Source organism: Apiospora phragmitis (genome assembly GCF_038363925.1).
Source record: "Apiospora phragmitis strain CBS 135458 chromosome Unknown utg000002l:1.0-5516284.0:1.0-5523493.0, whole genome shotgun sequence".
Taxonomy (NCBI): Eukaryota; Fungi; Ascomycota; class Sordariomycetes; order Amphisphaeriales; family Apiosporaceae; genus Apiospora; species Apiospora phragmitis.
In genome coordinates this window covers 4461646-4485822 of record NW_027117400.1, presented here as the reverse complement: position 1 = coordinate 4485822, position 24177 = coordinate 4461646, and the positions used below count along the sequence as shown (strand labels likewise).

The 24177-nt window shown below is 52.8% G+C and overlaps 8 protein-coding genes across 8 annotated transcripts; 6 read left to right on the top strand and 2 right to left on the bottom strand.

The window, feature by feature from the left end:
• Positions 1 to 1515: 1515 nt before the first annotated feature.
• PG994_002165 (Low affinity iron permease) lies at positions 1516 to 3194 on the top strand (the record flags this gene model as incomplete). Its single annotated transcript, XM_066853574.1, has 2 exons — positions 1516 to 1906; positions 2035 to 3194. 2 exons carry the CDS (start codon positions 1516 to 1518, stop codon positions 3192 to 3194), a joined length of 1551 nt encoding a protein of 516 aa, XP_066721715.1.
• Positions 3195 to 4468: 1274 nt separating this feature from the next.
• On the top strand, positions 4469 to 6112 carry PG994_002164 (kinase-like domain-containing protein; the record flags this gene model as incomplete). Its single annotated transcript, XM_066853573.1, has 5 exons — positions 4469 to 4632; positions 4830 to 4996; positions 5160 to 5288; positions 5393 to 5495; positions 5890 to 6112. The coding sequence occupies 5 exons, from the start codon at positions 4469 to 4471 to the stop codon at positions 6110 to 6112; spliced, it is 786 nt and encodes a 261-aa protein (XP_066721714.1).
• A 3553-nt stretch (positions 6113 to 9665) lies between these two features.
• On the top strand, positions 9666 to 10811 carry PG994_002163 (uncharacterized protein; the record flags this gene model as incomplete). The annotated part of the gene is made up of 1 exon (XM_066853572.1): positions 9666 to 10811. One exon carries the CDS (start codon positions 9666 to 9668, stop codon positions 10809 to 10811), a length of 1146 nt encoding a protein of 381 aa, XP_066721713.1.
• Positions 10812 to 11913: 1102 nt separating this feature from the next.
• PG994_002162 (uncharacterized protein) lies at positions 11914 to 13866 on the bottom strand (the record flags this gene model as incomplete). The annotated part of the gene is made up of 5 exons (XM_066853571.1): positions 11914 to 12002; positions 12056 to 12224; positions 12285 to 13163; positions 13190 to 13713; positions 13821 to 13866. 5 exons carry the CDS (start codon positions 13864 to 13866, stop codon positions 11914 to 11916), a joined length of 1707 nt encoding a protein of 568 aa, XP_066721712.1.
• Positions 13867 to 15978: 2112 nt separating this feature from the next.
• Positions 15979 to 16794, top strand: PG994_002161 (uncharacterized protein; the record flags this gene model as incomplete). Its single annotated transcript, XM_066853570.1, has 1 exon — positions 15979 to 16794. The coding sequence occupies one exon, from the start codon at positions 15979 to 15981 to the stop codon at positions 16792 to 16794; it is 816 nt and encodes a 271-aa protein (XP_066721711.1).
• Positions 16795 to 17597: 803 nt separating this feature from the next.
• On the top strand, positions 17598 to 18020 carry PG994_002160 (uncharacterized protein; the record flags this gene model as incomplete). Its single annotated transcript, XM_066853569.1, has 2 exons — positions 17598 to 17823; positions 17998 to 18020. 2 exons carry the CDS (start codon positions 17598 to 17600, stop codon positions 18018 to 18020), a joined length of 249 nt encoding a protein of 82 aa, XP_066721710.1.
• Positions 18021 to 19775: 1755 nt separating this feature from the next.
• Positions 19776 to 21551, bottom strand: PG994_002159 (uncharacterized protein; the record flags this gene model as incomplete). Its single annotated transcript, XM_066853568.1, has 2 exons — positions 19776 to 21296; positions 21330 to 21551. The coding sequence occupies 2 exons, from the start codon at positions 21549 to 21551 to the stop codon at positions 19776 to 19778; spliced, it is 1743 nt and encodes a 580-aa protein (XP_066721709.1).
• Positions 21552 to 22443: 892 nt separating this feature from the next.
• Positions 22444 to 24047, top strand: PG994_002158 (uncharacterized protein; the record flags this gene model as incomplete). Its single annotated transcript, XM_066853567.1, is given in 3 exon segments — positions 22444 to 22935; positions 23015 to 23499; positions 23519 to 24047. 3 exon segments carry the CDS (start codon positions 22444 to 22446, stop codon positions 24045 to 24047), a joined length of 1506 nt encoding a protein of 501 aa, XP_066721708.1.
• Positions 24048 to 24177: the final 130 nt, after the last annotated feature.

Here is a 24177-nt window from a genome sequence, read left to right as displayed (position 1 = left end):
AGTTGCATCTCCTAACAAACGAACATGCAGTGCTACACTTGATGCGGAGTAGCGCGCGGTCGGATATGCAACCGTCGAGATATACTATGGACCGGGTAATCTACTAGTAATCTGCCGCTGCTGCATGTCGTCGTACAGTATGTTCGCATAGGCCTAGGCCAATCAGCTAGAGGCCCATAGGTGTTGTAGGCCAATCAGCCCAAGGCCTACTGAAAGAAGGCCCATAGGGTGCTGCAGAGGGTATGTAGAGGGGACTGCCTACAGTACCACTGATGACATACACTACGCCCACTACGACCACTACGACCCATCGCGGCCTGCAGCGCCCCTCCTTGCCTCTCATGAGCTTAATTACTACTACCGCAGATCGGCCCAACGACGATCACACCACCACACGCAGGGGTGGCGAGCACTGGCGTCGACCACGACGTTTTGCGATTGGACACGGCCTGATGTGCTTGCCATTTTTGGAAGCATTGCTGCAACTGGCCACCACCCCATTGGCTGGGCTTGCTGGGCTTGGCCCAAGGGTCTAGAAAGGGCCGACCCCGTGAGCCTCACGTAGTAGCGCAATGGGGGGGGGGATCGGCAGTTTCAGCCTCGGATGCCCAGACCGGATATTTCGCTGGTTGAAACGAAAGAAGCCTCGAGCTGTCCAGCAAGAACATTTGCAATTTGAGTTCGAGGCTGTCAACCGATTTTTTTCTGGGTAGCGTTGGCCTTACTGCGACGACTTGCCTGTCCGGGGCTACCTGGCGACATCCGCGTGTGGACAAGATCCGCATAATAGCTGATAGCTCATTAGTTGCTGCGTGTGTGTGCATCCTAGCCAGCTGCAACTTGTGAGTGACCACACACACACACACACACACACACACTGTCGACTATCCATCAGGACTATCCACCGGTGGGACTCAGAACTGGTAAACCAACATGGGGCTTGGGGGCAAGGGCAACGCTTGTCGACGCAAGACGCTGCTACAACTCAACTCCACCACGATACATATTGCAAATAGCACCCACGTCCTGCAATGCGAGACGGTGTATCCGTAAGAGCTGCTTGATGCACGCGACCTCCCACATTTCAGAGATGCCACTTCAGATACTACCACCAGGATGAGGGGTGATCACTCGTCGGAGATGGACCTGATCTGCTTGGTCCAAGTTGAGCAGAGCCGGCCAAGAGCATAGCCACCGAACCTACGACTCGGTAGAATATCTATAAAACATCCATTATCCATATTATGATTCCTATACTATGCCATCAATGCTCACTCTTCTTGGCAAGACAGCTTCTTTACACTTGGCTCTACTTGGCGTTTACTTGGTCGTCGATCTCTTGCTGGGCAACCGACACACCATCACATCCCTATGAACAGCGCTGAGCGTTTCTTCTCTACAGCAGGCTGAGGACCTCTTATTTGAAACAAGCCTCACCGGAGAAGCTCTGATCATACACCTAATTGCCCTTGCCGTTGACCGAGCCGCAGAGCCGTCTGATCCCTAGCTAGCACCATGGGTTTCTCACCAATCCAAGGGGTGAAGACCTTCTTGACCAACCTCAAGAATGCCCCTGACAACCAATACACAACCGAGGCCGCGGCGCCCACAAGCTGGGCTCCCGGCGGCGGCCTGAAGCACTGGGACACCGACACTTCGCTGCAGAAGCCCGAGATGTTTGTGCAGACGGAAAGCCTGCCCCGGAGGGATGCGCCCAAGAAGAAGACCAATATTCTGGACGCTGTCGTCAGGGCTGCCGGCTCACGCTGGGCCCTCGGTATCACTTTTCTCCTGCTGATCGCCTGGGGCGTTTGGGGAATCGTGGGTGGGCCTACTGACACCTGGCAAGTCATTCTCCAGGATGTCTCCTCCATCCAGGCCTACTTCTCGGCCACCCTCCTGCTTCGTCAGCAACAGGGCTCCTGCAAGGACATTCTAGGTCGCATCTGCGCTCTGACCTCCCGCACCAAGTCCAATGAGCGCATGCTCTCTGCCCTGTCGTCGGCCGAGCGCGAGCGACTCCGAACGAAGAAGCAGGTCCGCATGCGCACCAGATCTTCGACTCCTTGCAGACCAAGGAGGGTGTTTTTGACAGGGTGGCCAATGCCGTCGCCGCCGGCGTCGGGTCTCTATACTTCCTCGCCATCTACTGGGCCGGAATCATCACCTGGATTGTCTGGGGTGCCCCTCTGCAGTTCTCCAACACCTGGCAGCTGTACGTCAACACGGCCACGGCCCTGCAGATCACCGTCACGACCATGTTCCTCCAGAACATCCGCAAGCAGCACGACAAGCACCTGGAAAAGTGCATCGAGAATATCGACGCGCTCGATGCGGAGATCGAGATGGAACTGCGCCTCCTCACCAATGATAACACCCCCAACCCCGTGGTCGCCAGCACGCCCCCGACCCTGAACCGCCTGCAGAAGGGCATCGACATCTACGCCTACATCGTGGGTGGTTATATCGGTATCACCATCTCGGCTGCCGTCTTCATACTCTGGGCCGCCATCGGCCACCAGCTCGAGTTCGACGACAACTGGTGGCTCATCATCGGCACGTACACGGGCCTCATCGGCTTCATCGACAGCTTCATCATGAACAACGTCGACCACCGCGAGACGGAGCTGGCCAAGCAGCACTTCCAGCAGCTCCTCGAGCAGGACTACCAGCTCTTCAAGCTGCTCGACGCCGACATGCCGTCGGCTGAGGGCTCGGACGAGATCGCGAACCGCAAGGTCCCGCTGGGCCTCCGCCTGAGCAACAAGATCGCCGGCGTCTGCGCCAGCACGTACTCGAGCTACGTCGCGGTCGGGTCCGTCGTCAGCCTGCTCGTCGTCGCGTCGGCCATGCAGTGGACCGAGACGGGCCAGCTGCTCTGCAACACGCCGACCATGATCGTCGAGGGCTTCCTCCTCATCATGCTGCTGCAGGCCCATAACTTCGCCGACGGCCGCCGCCGCCTCATCCACGACGACATCCTGCGCCGCCGTATCGCCATGCAGGGGTGCCTCACCAGCTCGGGGGCCGAGACGCCGACGGTGGAGCTGCCGCTGCCGGTCTACGTCGTCGGTGGGGACGAGGAGAAGAGGGGGGAGTGCGCGGGCCGCATCCGGATACAATGTTTGAGAGGCTTCGAACATTTGAAAAAAAAATTGGGAAGGGAAGGAAGGATAATGAAGGAAAGGGAATGAGAGGGTGGCTTGACTGGATCACATCTTCGAAAACGATGTCTGCATCCTAGATGAAATCCTAGATGGAAGAAAGGCTACCGTTACTCATGATTATCATGATTATGATCATAACTACAAGCATGCTGGAAAAAGCGTTCAACACTTGCATAGCGAGGTAGTTCTTGGGAGTACGGGGTGGCATCATTATTACTTAGTTATTCGTATTGTCTATATTTGGTCGCTTGGTTGGTTCCTGGCTGGTGTTGGAGGAGGAGTCTCATGAAGTGCGAGTGCGGAAAAAATAAACGATAAAATGCTCTCCAATCCATATTCATCCGTTACTCGTTGACTATAATACTGCCATCACCCTGAACGTTGTGGCGCTGCTTTTACCGAAGTATTACTCAGTAATTACCGTATAGACTAGAATGAACCCACGCTTGGTAAGTCCTTTGGGTCGTTATATGCTCTCTTTGCAATGTCCAATTATGCAGGATATCCGACGCTGTAATTGCTGTACGACCAGCATTTACAACAGTACCATACGAAACATCTTAACTTGGAAGTTTCCAGTCCGGTCATAGAAGATGCTTGCTCAGAAGATGCCTAACCTTCGTAAAAATAAAATAAAAAAAGGCCCTTGGTGTTCCATCTGGAATCCGGCATCGTGAAACAATGTCTGCGAGTGCCGTACGATGTGGTCGCTGAAGGTTTCTTTTTAAAGATGACAGGGTTGTAATCCAGGGGTCGCCCCCCTTTTCCAACCCTAAAACAAGATCATCGTGCAGATTCTGTGTCAAAAGACTTATTAGCACCCCCGGCATATCAGACTAATGCGTCGATTCCTATGCACAGCCTTTTTTCTATTTGAGTATCACTGCTTCTCCATGAAACTGATTTCTGGTTTCGTTTTTTGATTATTTAGGGGGATGCAGTCCTCTCTTGTTGCAACTTCATCGTGTTGGTGAGATGGCCATGAAGTAAAAGGCCAAACACTAATTGACTGGTTTGTAATTAACCCGGGTCTACCAGGTGTATATTGGTAGTCATAACAGTGGACAGAACAATGATCGTAACAAAGCCTTGTCTCATTGTCGGCAGATGGGCCTCGTGTATATCTTGCTTTGAGGACGTACAGAAAGAACAGGACATGCCTACCGCATCCGGTGGAACTAGAGGGAAGGAAAAAATGGCTTTGTCACAAGTGACATGATTCTAACTAGCCAGTCCGCCAATGCGCTTTGCTAATTTACTTATTGGCGGGAGAATGTGATGAAGAAGAAGAAAACTTAGCTATGGAGGGTTTCTTTGCCCATAGACCCTCGAAACAACAGCTGGATCCGTTGCAGTCGTACTTCCGCAATACGCCGTACATCAGCCGCCGCTTCAGGTGGGTTGACGTCGTCGGCTCGGGCTCGTACGGCGTCTGCGTGCGGCTGAAGGAGTTCGCGCCCGGCGGGTAATTGAGCCGGGATATCGTGCTCAAGCAGGCCAACACGAGTGACCACGAGAGGGAGCAGTGGGCTGACCATGGACAAATAAATCATCATGCAGCGCATTGCGGGTGGCGTCCACATTGTGCAGCCCATAATAATCGAGAACAGCCCCTTTTTTCGACTTCGACATCGCGGAAGCACCGCGTTACCACGAGGATAGGAGGCAGGCGGCCAGGCAACAGTACGAGCAGAATGGTTACCTGCTGGGGCCCATGCTGGTCATCGAGCTGCTCGAGAACGGCTCGATGAAGGAGTTTCTCAACAAGGCGAAAGCTCACAGCGCGCCTCGCTTGCCTAACCGGCTGCTCTGGAGGTTCTTTCTTTGCCGTACGTTCTACGAGGGCCCCCCTTTTCTGTCTTTCCGTCTTTCCGTCTCGCCCTCGCTACCCCCCTATTTCACGCACGCCTACTTTCTCTCAGTCTTGTATAGTTTTGCCTATACAGCCCAAGATACCCTTGAGCTAACAATTGCATCTTGAGGTGGTTACAGTGGCCAGAGCATGCGTTGCCATGGCGTTTCCCCGGAGATTTGAAGGCGGGCAAAGTCTCGAGGACATCCCAGGCCGGCAATCAAGCACCCTCCGACTTTACACACACACCGACATGCATGTGAACAATGGTAAGTAGTCACTTGGGATGCACCGTTACGTGCTCGGATATCCGTGTTGCTACTACGATTAAGGAAATGCAACGAATCAGCGGTACTGACTTGCGATTTATTAGTGATGCTGGGAGGGCTCAACGCCCAGGAATTTGAGCACCAGATCAGCCCTATCTTGAAGCTGATTGACTTTGGAGTGTGGTCGCCGGCATTAGAGAATGACCTGTAGGCCGCTCCCCTTTTTTCTTTTTCTTGTTCTTTTTCAAGTCTGCTCCTGGATTGCCCGATTCAATTTCTCGTATTCATTAGCTAATCCCCCCGCTACTTCAGAGACTATAACAATCCAGATGAGAAAGGCGTTGCGCAGAACCTCTTTACAGTGGGACAGGTACGCCAAGTTGATTTCCCCCCTTTCCGTAGCTAGACGATAAGAAACACACCAGAAGGATCTGGCACGGTCATCCTTGCAACAACGATATTCCTAGCAGCCGACCGAATAGCTAACAACAACGCCCAGCTGATGATAGACATCCTAGCCGGCCAACCCTTCTTCTTCGACCTCTGGGCCCCCCAGACCCGATAAAAAGTCAACCTGAACGGCCAGACGAGACGGTTCCAGACGCACGCGACCCCGATCCTCCAGCAGCCGCCCGACCCCCGGTACGCGCACCTGGACCACGACAGGACTGGCCGGCGCTGCCGGACCTGCTCAACCAGCTGGGGCAGGGGTGGCGCGGCCGGCGTCGTACTATGCGGCCGCGCCGGGCGGCGCTGCGCAGGAGGCGGACGAGGCCGTGGGGCGGTTGCTGCAGATGGTGCTTCGTGATGCGCTGCCGGGATAGGTTCGATGATGGTTCCGCGAAGCAAAAGAAGACAGAGAGGGCCTTCGGGCCGACGACAAGAACAATGTTGATATAGATTGAGAGACTCATCACGGGCTGAGGGAGGTGTAGCCAGTTCTGCACCCTTTGGTCAAAATTTATCTGCGACCTTAGGAAAGAAGGAGTCTGCTCCCATGCTTGAAATACATTGTAGCTTACACCTTTTGATGTAATAATTCATGGCTTGTATATACTATTGCTTTAGATTGTTATTGATAATATATATCCAGGCATATAGGGCATATAAGACTGCCAACTAGGTACGGGGAAAGGGGGCTAGCCCCGAGAATTTTAGACCATGAACTGCGTCGAGCCAGTGTCCCCTGCCGGATACGAACATTGTGTAGTTTTGTTCTCGGTAACCATTAGTGTCAGCCTCGAGATAAATTCTGACCTTCCCCCTGAAAGCCCCGAACTTTCTGAAGAGAGAACGATGATTTATGAGTTATGCTTTGAGCTTAGGGCGCTACGGAAGTCGTACTAACCCCAGTGACTGACTTGTCGCCCAACTGCTAATGTATCAGAGGCACTACAGTGACCTCGCCATGTCCCATGGAACCCCCTTGTTACCTCACCGGTTTTACTAACCAGCCCCCCTCGCCTTGAAAGTGCTAAGTCACTTGCTGCTATGCGGCATGATTGCAGAGCGGTTTCTTCTCTTTGGGCTCTTCTGGCAACCGGTATTACTAACCATTTTAGCTATGCATCATCGTAGATAGTTATCAATAGAGCTGATGATTTTTAATGTTTTCAGTCCATCTGTGAGTATGTAAGTTCCGTAGATTCCCGTTTTACTGGACATTGATTTCACCCACATTCAAGAGAACTTCGCCTCAAGCAATCATTATGACTGTGAATATAATCTGTCATTTTCGTTATCTCCTGACCAGTGAGCTGCACAAGGTTACACATTCGCTTGTCCATGTGCCAAGCAAAACAAGCACCCAAACCGAACCAACTCTCCGGGATTCCACTCAATATCTCATAGGAAGCATTCCAGACCGGTAAGTCGGCAAAACAACGTCTAGAGTTGTTGCCCCAAGTCACCACGGAAGTTTGTCATGACTGATATGACAGATATCGAAGACTCCACTGGACGGGGCATGATAATAAGGCACTCCATCCTACATACTGGCAGTCTTCAAGTACGGTCAAGTACGTATTCTACGGGTCAGGCTTACCATAAAAACCATACACAGGTCAAGGAATCGTGGTTGATGGATAGCAAATCCCATAGGGAAACGGATCCTTGAGCAAGACTCCTTGATTTTCGCGAGTGTTCACATCTCTGGACCACAAACGAACTGAGTCAGTTACATGGATACTTTCTATTCGAACTGAGGTATAAAGTCGGCTTCTATGCCATCATAATGTTGTAGTTCCTTTCGTATCACACATCGCCATCTCTGGACCCTCCATAACAACATTACAGACAAACGCACAACAGAAACCGACACGCACACAGCTAGAGTTCACCAGCCAAATATGCCTCCAACAACCAAGAAAGAGGAAAAGACTGTGTCAAGATGGGTGTGCTGCCAATGCAAAGATGGGCCACAGCGCCTTGACACCGAGAAGCACTGTGGAAGATTTCATGTCACCGGCTGGGCGTCGCCTTTGCAGGATTTCCACTACAAGTGTGGTAACTGTAAGGTTGCGGAAATGACGCTTATGTCCTCGTGAAGGGGCTAAGAACAAGTGCAAAAACACGACGACTGAGACATGGCGTGTGGTCACGCAAGAGCCTGGGCTCAGTGCTTGATCTAGACCAAATGGATTAGCTATCAGCAGGTACACCGATACGTAGGAAAAAGAGGTTATCTACACCGAAAATCCCATGAAGCCCATATTCCAATTTGTCATAATCGTACTGGGGGTGACTGGCTCTCTGAACAGTTCTAATACCCCTGAAGACGGGTGACGAAGTGGTCTTGTCCATGGTGATGAAACTTCAGGTATACCACATTATAGATTTGGTTCAATTCTCGGAGTTTCCCTTTTGCACGACTTTGATATAACCCTTCCGTAACCTTGGACAGAACGAACGACACATGGGTAGGCATCGCAGCTTTTGCAAAGTTCAAAGGCATGCCCCTATTTGGCTTGGAGGGCAAACACTCAGGTATCACCCCCGTTGCAGGCGGCAAATTATTCTTTGCTCTACAATACGCTGGCAGACCAGACTAATACTTCGACTAATACTACAAAAGAAGGGCATATTTTGACAGAGGTGTCTCTCCATAGAACACAAAATGGCCGAACCTAAACTTGAGAAGAAAGGCGGCGTCAGGAGAGTTTGGCAGTATTTGTTGTAATTGTAGCTATCGTGACCTAGATTGGCATACCGCCGGTACGTACATGAATCGATTTCATGATGCTGGTAATAGGAAATTGCGTAAAATATACAAGGGATGACCAAAATATATGGTGGATGTTCGTTCCCTGTGAGGCAGGGCTTCGACAATTGCAATGGAACTGGGAGTGAGGCGCATAAGCGTTCTTGAACACTGCGAATGGCGCTATGTAGAGACTTAACCGAGAAGTTCTTATGGTATATTGGGGTACTCGAGCGATCTTGCTACCCATCTCACTCGACGTTGGTTCCCCCTCCTTAACCGGCCCCTTTCCCGGAGATATCGGCGTTAAGTCTGTTAGCGTATTTATGCCGACTTTGAAATAGCCACACACGCACGGAGCGTGGCTTGGCCTCAATTTTATTGTCGGGTCAAATGAATCGATCCAAGGTGAAGCCTGGCAGGCAAATGGGCTAGAATCACCGAGGAACTTTCTCCTGCATGTCGCCTGCAAGTCGTGCCTTCCAATCACTCAATTCAGCAGATCCCATATTTTGCTTCTCAGATCCCGCCTCACCTCACCAACCAAATAAACAGCCCCCTTTCGCCTCTCCGCCTCTCCGTCCCACTCCCGCACCCATCTACACAATTCATTCATTCTCCTCTCTTTGGTGGGTGGGCAGCAGCTCAACGGCAAACGGTGTGGTTTAGTGAGTGTAAGTGAAGTGGGCGCTTTTAGCCGCGGGTCATCTATGTGGCTTACGGTGGAGACTCACGGCAAATGTTAGAAAAGCACGGCAGGTGGGGTAAAAGTATTCACGATGACCACCGCAGAAATTCATAGTAAGAGAAACCCCGAGATCCCGGATGGTCTAATACCACGGTTCCATGTCGGCCTCCTAAAAAGATAGCGAGCCGGTAGACAGACCCCTCATCTGGTTACCGCAGTGGAGGGGGAAATATTGAGAAAATTGGTAGGTTGGTATTAGTATTGCTAGGTCTATGAGTCGTGTTCGTATAGAAGACTCTTCTATTGCAAGTACATATTCTCTCTCTTACTTGACTACTTTACCTATTCCTCCATCTCACACCTAGAATCCTACATAACCATTACGTATTATCATATTCGGGATTACCAGTAGTAGCCTGAATCAACACTATTGTTTGCCCGCCCACCCTTCCTCATATCACCCAACCAACCAGACAACCCACTCGTTACTATGACTCTACCCACCGGTGTCTACCGCGCCGACCAAGTCGGCTCCCTCCTCCGGCCCAAGGAAGTCCTGGCCCTGCGCCAGAAAGTCAAAGAGGGCGCCGCCTCCGCCGCCGAGCTGAGGAAGCTCGAGGACGAGCACATCGCCGCCGTCGTCAAGAAGCAGATCGACGCCGGCCTGCGCGCCGTGACCGACGGCGAGTTCCGCCGCGAGTGGTTCCACGTCGACTACCTGGTGCACCTCGGCGGCGTCGAGGCGCGCGGCGCGCTGCAGTCGACGAACCAATCCAAGGGCGGCGTGATGCCGCCGCGGCTCGTCGTGACGGACAAAGTGACGCACCCCCAGCCCATCCAGGTCGCCGACTTCGAGTACCTAGAGTCGCAGATCGCCGCCGCCGGCGCCGCCAAGGGCCAGGTCACCACGAAAGTCTGCATCCCGTCCCCCACGATGCTGCACTTCCGCGGCGGCCGCGACACCATCGACGAGGCCGCGTACCCGACCCTGGAGCCCTTTTTCGCCGACATCGCGCGCGTCTACCAGGAGGAGCTGGCGGACCTGTACGCGGCCGGCTGCCGCTTCGTCCAGCTCGACGACACGAACCTGGCGTACCTGTGCGACCAGGGGATGCGGGCCGAGGCCGAGAAGCGGCACGGCGACGCGAACCAGCTGGCGAAGCAGTACGCGGCGCTCATCAACGCGGCCATCGGCCAGCGCCCGAAAGACATGGCCGTCGGCATCCACCTGTGCCGCGGCAACCACCGGTCGCAGTGGTTCGCGCAGGGCGGCTACGAGCCTGTCGCCGAGGTGCTGTTCAAAGACCTCGACGTCGACGTCTACTTCCTCGAGTACGACGACGCGCGCTCGGGCGACTTCTCGCCGCTGCGCCACCTGCCCGCCTCCAAGGTTGTCGTGCTCGGCGTCATGACCTCCAAGGTCCCCCAGCTCGACGACAAGGAGGAGATTTTCAAGCGCCTCCACGAGGCCGCCGCCTTCTGCCCCAACGGCCTGCAGCAGCTCTGCCTCAGCCACCAGTGCGGCTTCTCCTCCACCATGGAGGGCAACGACCTCAGCGAGGACGAGCAGTGGGCTAAGATCCGCCTCAACGTCGAGATCGCCAAGCAGGTCTGGGGTGACGACCTCTCCGTCTAAGCTTGTTGCTGAGCATACTAGGAGAGAAGGAGTAATCAATTGTACATAGGGGTGGGGGAGAGGAGAGGAGCAGGGGAAGAAAAGGACCGTTCTTTCTTTGGTTTATGTTTATGATCTTAAAAGCTGCTTCAACAGTGGCGCATCTCTAGCATTGCGGCGGGGTTTTCTATGGCATCAGCACGGCATGAAATGGGATGATGGGTTTTTCACGAACATATGGTATTTAACTACTGGGAATGGGCCGGAAGATGGAGCTGTGAGTGACAGCCGATTGTCAAGCACACCTTTATATGCTGCCGGTATATTCTGCGCACAGGTGCACATCATTTAGAACATAGCGAAGTAGAGATCTCAAGATCTCAATGACTAGCAGTTTCCAACTGGCAATCTTGGGACATGGTCACAACTCAATCATGTTTCTACGAGTGTGTGCAATCACTTGTGTACGGGACGAAATGTCATCAGAAAACAACCAGATTGATTAGCTTTTTTGTTTAACCCCAGGCCTCCTGGTTCCTTTCCCAGGAACCAAGGCCTCATTATACAGTAGAGTAGGGCCAATTTGTTTGCAAAACCCATGCTCACGTCTCCTGAACACCATTCCCGAGGGAGTGGCCTTTTATTTTGACTGCCTCGCAGAAGAGGGACAGACTTGGCAAAATCCCCTTTTGCCAAAGTTATAAGGCAGCGATGACTATGCCGCATGATATTCAATGAAGTATCCGAGCCACGAGCTCAAGATGCCTCAGTCAACTGCAGAGAATGAGAAGAAATAAGAATCAGCGACCAACTCAAAATCGAGCTCAAATGACCACGACTCCTCCCTCTTCACCAATCGTATAAAGAGCGCGGCAGATGCGACAGCATCCTGCCAAAACACTAGCTCTTAGGGGTATCTGGAGAAGCGTAGATGTAGTGTACAGAGACACCCGTATAAACCAAACGCTCCCTGATATAGCGTCCATTCGTCCATAAATATCGTTGTTACAACCATGAGAAAAATTAGGGCTCAGATGAGCTGCGACGCTTAGGGCAGCATCATGCTAAGCAGAGACGACTTATTTCGCCATAGTCGTGATCGGATGAGTGACAAGTCGAAGCTTTACGGCTTTGGTGCATCACCTTGCCCGTTCTGTTGTTGCTGGGCAAGTGCTTGGTACCATAGGGCAAGATAAGCTTGGTAACCACCATCTTTTAAAAAATTAGTCATGTTCAAAGTACCAGATTAAGAGCAAGTAACTTACAGGCAGCATACGGGTCGGCACCATTGGCAGCAGCAGGAGGCTGGCCAGCAGGAGCACCAGATGGGCCGGAGCCACTGTTGGAGCCCGACTGGGAGTAGTTGGGATTATCATAATCACGACGAGGGCCACGGCCTCCACCACGACCACCGCCACCACTGTTCTTCTGTCGCTGTCATCAGAGGTTAGAAGGGAGATCGATGCTTATTGGATGGGGGCACATATTACTCACCACTGCTTCCACCTTGTCTTCGATAGCCAACTTGGCTTGGCCGATGGCTTCGCGGGATCCCACGAGACCAATCTCACGCTCAACCTCGCCAGGACCAGAGGATTGCGAGACGTTTATCTTGCAGCCCGTCTGGGACTGCATCTCACGAATAGTCTCACCACCCTTGCCGATGATCATACCCACAGCCTCGGAGGGGACGTAAATCGAGTCATTGATCTTATCACCACCACCGCCACCGCCACCACCGCCCATGCCGCCGCCGCTACCGCCGCCCATACCGCCGCCCATGGAGGGTAGACCACTATCTCGACCATGGTCATTACGAGGGGGTCGGTCCTGCTTGCCACCTCCGTTGACGTTCCGGCTGTCACTGTCGACAATTTCCATGATGTGCTCCTTGGCTTGAGCAGCAGCTTCACGAGAACCAATCAGGTTGACAGGTCGCAGGCCGTTGACACTTTTGTTCTCACCCACAATGTTAATGTGGCACCCACTTCGTTCTTGCAGGTCTCTAATAGTTTCGCCACCACGACCAATGATCAGACCAACAGTACGATCAGGCACCATGATTTGCATGCAGTCTTCACCCTCACGCAGCGTACCAGGAACGGGGGCGTGAGCAGCGGCAGCACCGCCGCCGCGGCCCTTGTCGAGTCCAGCTCGGGCAATGGCACCCATACCCGAGTCTTCAATAATTCTATCAATGGCCGCCTTGGCTTCGGCACGCCTGGCTTGAGGGCCACTGATTCTGCACTGACGATAAGGGCCTTGGTTATCAGGGCCAGTAATGAATTGTACGCGGCATCCGGTCTCCGACTCGACACGTCGCAAGTTCTCGCCTTGTCTGCCAATGATGAGGCCAACTAAACTAGACTCAATCTGAATAGTTTCGGTGTCATCATCACCACCCCGGTCACGGCTATTGTTGCCACGGGGGAGAAGTGGCCTCTGCTAGGACCGGGAGACATGGAGCGATCGCGACCATATTCACGAGAGGTGCCACGGTGTTCATCACGACGTTCATCTCTGTACGGGTTGAGGTTGTCACGATAGGCATCACGACGTGCAGGCGGCGAACGAGAGCGCGATCTATAATGTGCACGAGGGTCATGCGACTGATATGAGGCGGAAGGAGCCCGCGAGTGGTCATATGAGATGCCCTTCTCTGTCGCAAAAGCTTTGGCTTGGGCGATAGCATCCGCAATACTGACAGTCCCCGAATTGACGGGTTTGATAGCACTGAAGTCAAAGCTTCCACTAGCCGAGGGCTGGGGGAGAGGGTATGCTCCTCCGGCATATGGAGGAGCCTGAACACCAGGCGGCATCGAAGGCGGATAGGCATTGGGTGTCGGTGCCTGTTGATACGGGGCGTTCGGATGGGACATTTGGACCGGGTTCGGGTTCGGTGTTGTCGCAGGGCGTTGCTGGGCTGTACACGGCGGGGAAGATGGTCAGTCTTTGATTGCACTAATATTACCTGCAAGATAACTCGCGAGATAGAGGGCGACGAGATGTCAGTGGAAGGGGATCGCGAACCTAGAGCAGCCAGAATCGACTCGATATTCTTGGATGGATCGGCCATTATTGCAGTATTTTTCGAGCAAGGAAGCAGTTGCGTGGAGATGATCGAGGTAACAAAGTTGCCGAGATTGACAATGGGTGTCAAGTGCGTCAAGTACGTCAAGCAGCAGACAAAGAGACAGCAGGCCAAGTTCAAGCTCTTGTTCCCTTTCAGTAACAACAGTGGAGAGTATGCAAGTCGCAGCGCAGCAGCTCAAGACAGATGCGGGTGGTGCAGAACAAAGGATTTTGCAGTTTACACAGGAGCAGTCAAGGACAGCAGTCAGTGGTCAACTTATGCGAACGAATTGGCGGGTGGATGAGTAAATCGAGATGAGTGTGATGGGTTGCTTTGTGAGTGCAGGTATGGAATCAGAATTAGATTGACTGGCTTTTCTCTCTTCTGTTGTGGTTTGATTGTTTGATCAAAAGAATCAGATCAGCGATCAAAAAATCAGAGGCGTGTGTCTGTCAGTCCTGTCTGTCTGTCTGTCTTTCCCTCTTTCCCACGTATCTGTATAATCCCAGACAAGGAAGGCAGCGGCGATGTTTGGTTTGTACGAGATGCACAAACGCGTCAGAGATTATTGCAGAGTTTGAATGGGTGGGTGGGAAGGGAAGTGGCTGGGAGGATTGACAGAAGGTGAATGATTTGATGGATGCCAAAAAATGGGTTTTTTTCGTTTCGTTTTCAGGATGGTCGACCGGCCAAAATTCCCAGGTTCCTGTTATCTGTTCAAGGCAGGTGCGCAATCTCCACGGCTGCGATTACGTCCTTACTTCTTGCTGTGGTCTTTTAAAACCACTATAGGAACTCACAGAGCCGGTAGAAGATGCCACTTGGTGATGTGGTGTCGTGTCGTGTCGCTGGGTCATCAAAAAGAGAGGAATTGCTTGATTGCGACAGATGGCAGAAAGCCCATCAATTCTGGTCGAGTCCCTCGAGAATGCGATGCATCTGAGATCACTCCACTTTAAGCTGTTCCTAACCTAGGGCGGTCGCAACTGGGGACCTGCAGCAATTCTACTGCCAGCTGCGTGCAGCTGGTTTGAGCTATGATACTACCCCTGAGTGTCCAAGTTCGCGATATCTTACGATGCAGTGAATGCATAACGATACATTGCTTGAACAAGGCTACAGGCTGGTGTTTTAGACACGAGAAACACTTCGTCTTCGAGATTAAGATGGGAAAGCCCCGGATGCTTTGAAACGTCTTGGGGTCACTGGTTACCACCAACGACTGATAGCCATTCCATCAATGGCCCATTATCATATCGCCACCAGCCATCTTGGAACTGCTACGTCTGATCATGGGGATGGCCCCCAGACAATTTGGGCATACTCTTTTAGTGCTATAGATGGCTCAATGATCGATGTACCTAAATGTTAGCATGTTGCCAGGTTTGAGTCACTTTATAAGGTAGCCTGCCCTTTGAACCACTGGAGTGTCACTCTCCAATAATTAAATTACTTATCAAGAAAAGGGGACTCACCTGTGAAGAAAAGGTGAAGGGATTGTGTAAGTAAAGTCCATGTGCCTGATTCCTACTGCCACTCCCTAGTAGCTCAGGTAACAAAGACTCAAGCAAGGGTCTGCTTGGTACTTAGAATCCGATCACACGTAAAACAGATGTGAGGGTATCTGCATACGGTCCATAACTGCCCCCTAGAAAACTCACCACGTGTTCACGGTAATTACCTTGATCTAATTCATATGCAAGCATCCTGCTTACAAGTACGTGCATACTTGAGTTCCCGATACGCCCACATCACTACATCACTTGCCTAAAGTAGGCCTACGCAGTGAACCGTTGGATCCTCAGTCTCTTTCTACACCTAGGTCAAGGAAGGCTATTTCATCCGTCTGATCGTTCCACGAAATTGCCCAACCTGACTCCAAGCTGAATCACCGCAGCAGCCGAAGGACCTCGATGCTTTCTTAACGATGGCCCAGAATGCAGCTAGGGGGTGCACCCCGAAGCACCTAACTTCGACCCAAGGTGAGTCCCTCTTGACCTAGCGTCTTGACACTTGGTTGACATTTTTCCTAGCCTCTTGGCAGGGGGCACAGTCGCGTTCGCCCTCGGACGCAACTTTGCAGAATACATCGTTCATAAATCGGCCTTCATAAATATGTCACCCAAGTTTGCCGATATGATAAATAGCCCTTCAGCAACAGGTTATTTCAATCTTGTTAGCGTAGAGGAAGGTCCATTCGCTGCTCTCTGCGAATTTGCGTACACGGGCGATTATCACATTCCTCGCTGCGAGATTGACAGCACCCCCGAAGAAGAACATTGCCTCAGCCTATATCAACATGGGCCCCAAGCTTGGGAGGTATTTGGTCGTGATGTTTTCATACCCTGCTTCGAGGACCAGGCTCGTGATCAATCGCACACCTGTCGAGCTTGCATACACTGTGACCACTGCGGCATGAAATATTGTCAAACGCCTCAGCATTTTCAGCATGAAAACTTCACGCATATTCTCTGCGTAGACTCAAGTCGCGAGGCCTACTATGACTTGGAAGAAAAGCAGCGATATGCATATCATTTCAGGGCGCCCCGAGCAGGGGAATGTGGCGATTCGTCCGAGGTCTTGATGCACCACGCCAAGCTGTACATGCTGGCTGACCGTTACGAAGTTAACGATCTCAAGTTCATCGTCATCACAAGAATCCACATGGCTCTTCGCGTTTTCCCCATCACCTGGCGGCGAATTCCCGACCTCATTCCCTTGATCAGATTCATCTACTGCAACACAGCCCCGAATGACCTACTCAGATACATGCTATCCCTCTTCTCTGCAATTTTCTCACAGCAGTTTGTTCTTCACCCGGATTTCAAGGCGCTTCTACAAGCACAACCTGATTTCCGTTATGACGTCTTGCAGCATGTTGCAGAGTACGAGGGAGGAGCCTCGTCTTCACTGGTGGACTTGATATGTTGAAATTGAATGGGCATACCTTTGGTGACCTTGGTCATACCAAGGCATTGCATTCGAGTATTACAAGCTCGGAGAGTTTAGTTGGGGGTGTTCTGGCTTCGATGCTGAGCGTCGATTGGGTTGAGCTATGCGGTAGGGTTGAGACATGCAGATCATGTCACGATGGATACAGCTTTAATGATGAGCTCAGGGGACGATGGGGAGACGGGCGAGGACACAACGATGACCCATGATACAAGTTACTTATCGCATCAATAGGTAGCAAGCCGAGGAAGAAGATGGAAAATCATATCGCATCCTTTCACTGCTCGTATTATCAGTTTGATATCACTCACACCGCTACCCCAATCAAATGGGCACGATGCATCCGTGGAAGGTTGATCATATTAGTCGCTTGTGGATTCCACCGAGTACCAGATCACTCTAGATACAACAACCCGGATCACCACTCACTGCTACAGCAAATATCCGAATGCCGTTGTGTTTGATGTTCTAGGAGCAGTAGAACCCGTCATGAGACGAGGATGATGGGTTGACCCGTTAGGAATGCGTCTGGAAACCACAACGCATTCAGCCAACAACATGTGCCGACCAACAGTCGAGCCCCCCAAAACTTATGCGGCAACGCCAATATAATAATAGAAGCCAACGCAGACTGATAAACCTGATATTTCAAATCTTTACCTTCAGGCCTATTGCCACCGAGCTTTCTATACAGGTGTGGACAGATTAGACTTTCACCATGCCGCCGTCTTTAGATCACCCCCGTTGAGCATGCCACGTCCAGCCCAGGGCAAAATTGCAACATGGAAAAGTTAGTTAGGGCCGCGGAAAGAGCCCGGAAACTCCTGGAATTAGTCCTCTCAGGAAACGAGTCTGTGGCCAGCCAAGAGGCAATGGACGAAGGTATCCGCGAGCTGATCAATCAGTGGACACCAGACACCCTTGAAGCATGCCACGGTCCTTTCAGCGACGAAGATGCTGAGGAACTATCGGTCGATTTGGACCGACTCTGCGGTGTTGTTGCTAGCTGTAAGCCATGTTGCATCACACCCTTTGCTGGGCATGCTAATTAGATGAAGTCCTAGCGAAGCTTTGCTCCTTACCCCGGGAGGAAGTAGTTGAAGGGAGGCAGGCTATAATATCACAATATTGTGAAGATCATACCTCCGATGAAATCTTGGCCACCATACTGTGGCACATCAGGTCACTTGGAGCAAGAAGAATAATCCTGAAGCCCAGCAGGAGCCTAGCTTCTAAGAATGAAGTCGAGCTGCCACTTGATGGCGATAAATCCCTCTTGGTTTCTCGGGCCATCAAAACAGAAACCCAACTCATGGAGCATGCGAGCCGACTGGACGATACCGGAACTGATCCAGGGCAGTTGAGGGCAGACCACACTTGAGCGACAATGGCACACACCCATAGTATCGACGAGGATTCATCCAAGGGCCATCAGATGGGCGATATAGATGAGGTTTCGACAAGCTGATTCGCCCTTCATCAAGTTCAGCGGCATGAAGATGGTGTTGTCGGTGATTTTGACGAAGTAGTAGCAGAGGGCCATTGGCCGGGAGCACGTCTCAGGAGGTTCTTATCAAGATTCAGCAGCTGCGGGCCCTACTGGGAAAAGAGCCCTGGTAATCACCGCATAAAAAACCAACGTCGTCAGGGCCTTTGAGAAGCTAGGCTAATCATGCGAACACAATATCCCAGAGCAATGAAAGCAGTCAGGACTCGGACGTTATGTCATACGCGATAATCATGGGAAGCGGGTATGAGAGCCTCATCAGCCTAGGCAGCTGACGTATGTAGAGTTGATGTTGTTCGGTTATGAGATATTTGAGTTCATCCACACCGAGGACACCACCACAACCTCAGCAAGCAACACATTCACCTTCTCGGGATTTATATATGCTATTGATACCCTTTTCCCTTGCCCGGGCCGGTGTAGCCGGTTAATATTTCTTATTCTATTATACTTAAAGGCAAGAGGGTTCAACTCCCTCTGCGGGCAACTTTTTTTTCTTTCTAGTTTCGTGTCCCATAGTCCTTTATACATCACTAACATACCCACCAATCAAACTACCCAGACCAGACCATCTTTTGGTTTAAACCCTCTCAATCTTGCGTCTCATATAGTTAGTTGACTATTGGATATCTTTGGTAGGTCCGCGTCTAGAAGCCATTTGAACAATCTGAGTGTTCGCCAGAACTGGAAGGTCAGAATCCAGCAATGGTCAATGGTCCTTGCGAGATATCACCAAGGACATCTTCCAAGGCCAATTCTGACCTAACTGAAGCATGCCTCAAGTGGTAATCATACGGTAATCGGTACATGAATGAATTGCGTTTGTTTTATAGCTAAAGCAAAGTAACTTGGCTGACTGGCCAGATAATGCCTAATCGGTCATACTCGTGAGAACGTATATACATGTGCCAAAGTGGATATAAACTATGCGCCGTATAAATGCCCTAGATGAACAGTGATTTCACAACCGTTAACCGAACAATACTCATTTCATCCGGTCCAGCTCTTCTATTCCCCGTCTTCCTTTTTTATTTGGTAGCGTACTCCTCTAAACTCCTAGCGCTCCTGAAATGGGCTGTCAGCACCCCTTTTTGGATGCCCACTCGAGTAGTTATTTCAGCTAACCAGTTTTATGTCACCGTATAGATCTCCAGATATAGATAATATAGACTCTCCAAAAAGTGTTGCTCGGTCGACTTTCGACTTTGCCTACTCGGCACGTTGAGTACATTGTAGCTTTCGCCAACACCCCCAGTGTAATCCACGTCCAAGCCCGGGCATTGTAGTTGCAAGCCTGCTATATGCCACTGGGCCGACTTCTGCTAAGTGGCGTTTGGCCTGTCTCTGAAGCCGAAGCCTCTGGCCCGCAATCGCGGCCTATGTTGTTCCAGGCTTGGACGGCCGCCGAGGCCTTCCGTAACATCGGGTCGAATGACGCTGTGGTTAATCAACTCTATGCAGATCCTGCAGGCGATTCGGTGGATGAAGTCGCCGGCGAGCGGGGTACGGACGAAGGTCTGCTGCTCGGGTTGAGAGGGTGCCCTATCCCGAACGTCTCCTCGCCAATGAGCTCGCGGATCCGCTCAGAATCAGGTGTCCCTACAGCTTCGGATCCGGACGCATCTGTATCCCCTGGGAAATTCCAAGTCGGGGACGGCCTTTCGGCCTTGACTTTGAATTGGCCGTCAACGATCATCGTTTCACGCCCAAGATTGTCGCGGAATCTAAGATCCTTCGTCCTAGGATCTCGGTGCTCGTTGTACAAGTCGATATCTGGCGGCAGCCAGTTGTCATTGTTCAAGAGGACTCTCGCAATGTCGGTCTTGTCAGTCAACCCCATGACCTTGTAGGGCACTCGGAGGAGATGGGACCACGACTCGCCGACAAAGTCGCAAATCTCCTTCAGCTGTGGATCCGCGATGCCTTGCATCCACCAGACGTTGGTGTTTAGCTTGGCGAAACATAGGTAATGGGCCAAAATGACTAGGGTACGAGGTCGATGTTCTTGTGCCAATGGGATGAAGGGTCTCGGCATGAAAGTAAGGAAGGTGATTACACGCAGGTCAAGAACGGGACCGAACCCGTTCTCCAGCTCCATGTAAAGGGACCCAAGGTAGCGGAGCACTTCGTAGTATATCTGCTGGTGCTCGTAATCATCGTCTCCTGGCTTGATGGAGCTCACCATGAGGAGAAAATTATTCGGGATGTGCCTGAAACTCTTCTCGAGGTCCATCGGAGGCCGATAGAAGAGGATGGCGAGGCCGGACTCCTCGATGGATTTCGGACTGATGATTTCGACTATCAATCCAATACCGCGCCACAGCTGCATCCAATCCACGATATAAAGGAACTTGGAGTTGGCTTCGCGAAACATTTGTGTGCTCAAGGCGCACATCATGAGAGAACTTGCCAGCAGCGCAGGGAAGTCCTTTGGATCGGCGGCCTCTATCGCCGCGCGGTATCCCTCGAAAGCCCTTGCCCGGTACCCGACAGCCTTTGACGGATCGATGTCTTGCCCGAGCCCCTTCAGCTGTAACGCAGAGAGACCCATCAGGCATTGCATAAGGAATGGGGATGCGAAGGCATGCTCAACGACCTTGACACGCAAGCAATGATCAACGGCGGGTGAGCGGCCACCCTCGGTAGCAAACGACGAGTATGTCTCTAAAGTGTAGAACCAGAGCATTTTCATGTCGGTTTCGTCTGCCATGGCCGGGGGGCGGAACATGGGCTCCGATACAATGCTAGTGTTTGCTAGGTCCTTGCTCAAGGTCGTGGTGGGCGAAGATCCCCGCGAAGACCTGGCCGAAGAGGTTGTGCGTGACCTACTCCGCGGCACCACTGCCGTGGAGGGCGGTGGGTTACAGGTGGTGGGATAGACACACGTCTCCCGCCGCAAGGTACAAGAGCGGCATGATGGCCTCGCTTCATCGCACTGGGGGTCTGGTGTAAGCTCCTCGTACTCGTACCTGATCTCGATCGTGGGTTAGGGGTTTGATAGGCTTACCTTTACTTTTCGGGTTTTACATTGCTTGCAGCCGGCGCGGGATTTCTTATGGGGCCGCTTAGGGTGGTACGGCCGATCGAGAAGAGTTCCATTGCCGTCGGTCGGGATCTCAGAGATGGCTCGCTCAGGTTGACGATCAAGAGATAAGAGATCAACATCATCTGCAGGAATCGCCTCGAAATCTAAGCTAAAGTCCAGATCGAGATGCATCTCGACCGTCATTCTGGCAATGGCACGCCGTTCCACAAAAACAGATCGATAAAGTAATTAGATGAGTCAGCCCAGGACTGTAAGTCGATAACATGCCGCATTCGCATCCGCTTAAGGGGAAAGGAAGCAGAAGCCCGTTTCAGGTCGTCGAAGTGGTAGGGTTCTCGGTGAGGACTGGACCCTGAAGTCGCAAGTAGAAAGGGCAGGGCACATGAGGCAGATGTAGGTGGTGGGTGCCGTGGATATGAGGCGTAGTTAAAGGTAATAATAAGGTATTACACAGCCTTCACAGCCTTCGTAACGAACGCATGCAACAGAACATGCCACCCCCAGGGATCCAACAAATCGGCGACGTCAGCACTTGTTCTTTTGCAGGTCCTTCCACTTGCCCGGGTCAGCCATCGGACGGTCCAGGTCGGGGGGCGGACAGGCAGGCTCTCTTGGCGAATCTGACTGAAGGCTGAAGACGCTGAAGCAGCACCGAAATAGACCCGCTTTAGTTATTTTAGGGGACCAACGTCGGGTAGTGGCCCGTTGCCTGTGCTACCTGAGAAAGGGCAGTTCCTTGAACTTCTGTACCTTCCTAATAAGCTAGCGGATCCCAGCGGCACGGTTGCACGGCTAGGGGCTAAACTTTTGGCGCGATCAGTTGACTCAGCTCGGCTTAGTACATGTCAATTGGATAGGTATATTGATAATTATTGTTTGAAGGACGACAGAAGGATTGTCTGTCCATCTGCACTCTGTACTTCTTACATAACATACTCCCGAGAAAATCGATGAGTAAAATACACGAGCAGTAAGCAAGCGAGCTGAGCTTGGCTTTACGAGCACTTGTTTTATCACAACGGAGAAGGCCGATGTAGGTGGCCTCAGCAATAACCACCATTACATCTGCACAACAATGGGCTCTCTCTTCCAGCTCCCCGACGAGCTGCTGGCCACGCTCCTCTCGACCTACCCGTGCCGCGAGCCGCAGATCCGATCCCTCGCGACCCTCGTCTCCCCCCTCGCCGCGCCCTGCCGCAACCTCATCATCCACGGCACCGAGGCCACCGGCAAGAGCGCCATCACCGCGTCGCTCCTGGCCGCCCTGGGAAGCGGCGACGATGACGAGACCAACAAGCTCAGCTATGCCATCGTCAAGTCGCCCGAGTGCGTCACGGCCCGCCACCTGTTCGAGCGCACCACGGCCGCCGTCGCTAACGCGCTGCAATGGCCCAACCCGGCGGGCCGCTGCGAGACCCTCGCGGCGCTGACGGTCGAGCTGAGCAAGATGCTCAAGTACGTGGAGCGAGGCGATAGCTGGCGGTTTGTGCTTGTCTTCGACGCCATTGACCGCCAGAAGGAAGCACCGCCTACGCTGCTACCGGCACTGGCGCGTCTATCTGAAATTGTACGTCTCCCTCCCAAGATTATAGTAGTCTTCCTGCTCCTTCAAGGCACAGTCCTAATCAACATATACTCAACTACAGATACCAAACCTAACAACGATTTTTATCCTTACCGCGCCCTTCCCAGCCCTGCTGCGAACAGCGTCGACCCCGAACCTCTACTTCCCGCCCTACACGAAAGCGCAGTACACCACGATCCTGTCCTCCACCTCGACGCCCCCCTCGCTCCCCAACACCACAACCCAAGAAACCCACGACCTCTACGCCCGCTTCGTCGCCGCCGTCCACGACTCGCTCGCCAAGCCCGCCTCGCGCACCCTGCCGCGCCTCCAGCAAGCCTGCCAGGCCCTGTGGCCGCGCTTCACCGCGCCCATCGCCGCTGGCACGCACAAGGCGCGCGAGTTCTCCAAGCTCCTGATCGCCGCGCGCGCCTACCTGCAGGACGAATCCGTCCTCGCGCCCTCCGTCATTACCGTCACTGCTTCGGCCGACCAACAACCACCACTCAACGGCGGCCTCCAGTCCCAATCCGGCAGCGCGGCCACAACCCCGACGAAGCCCAAACCGTCGAACCCGCTGGCCAAGACAACAACAGACCTCTCCAACCTCCTCCCCCTCGACCGCGAAGCTCCTCCTGCTCGCCGCCTACCTCGCCTCCCACAACGCCCCCCGCCACGACCAAACCGTCTTCAGCACCTGGCACCACGGCCGCCGGCGCCGCGGCGGCGGCGTCACCTCGACTCTAAGTGGCGGCCGCCGCGGCCCGCGGCCCAAGCACCGCAAGATCGCGCGCAAGCTGCTGGGCCCCGGCGTGTTCGTGCTGGAGCGCATGGTGGCCATCTACGCCGCCGTGCGCCGCGAGTGGATCGCGGACCACCAGAAGGGCAGCGAGGGACTCGTGAATAATAACAACAGCGTCGTGGACGGCGACGTGGGCATGGCCGTCGCGACCCTAGCGAGTCTGCGGCTACTACTACGCGTCGGCGGCGCGGCGGCGTCGGGGAGCGACATGATGGATCGGGGCGGACGGTGGAGGGTCGGTGTTGGCTGGGAGGTGATTAGGGGCGTAGGACGGAGCTTGGGGATCGAGGTTGAGGATTGGCTTGTTGAGTAGGGGACGGCGAGCCCAGAGCCCCTGCTCCATCCTGTATTATCTCCAACTTAGTCAGTTCCCATATTTGCTCGATTAATGAATAACTATAGTTGAGATCGTTTCAATTTCATTCTGATCAGGTACTTCTGTG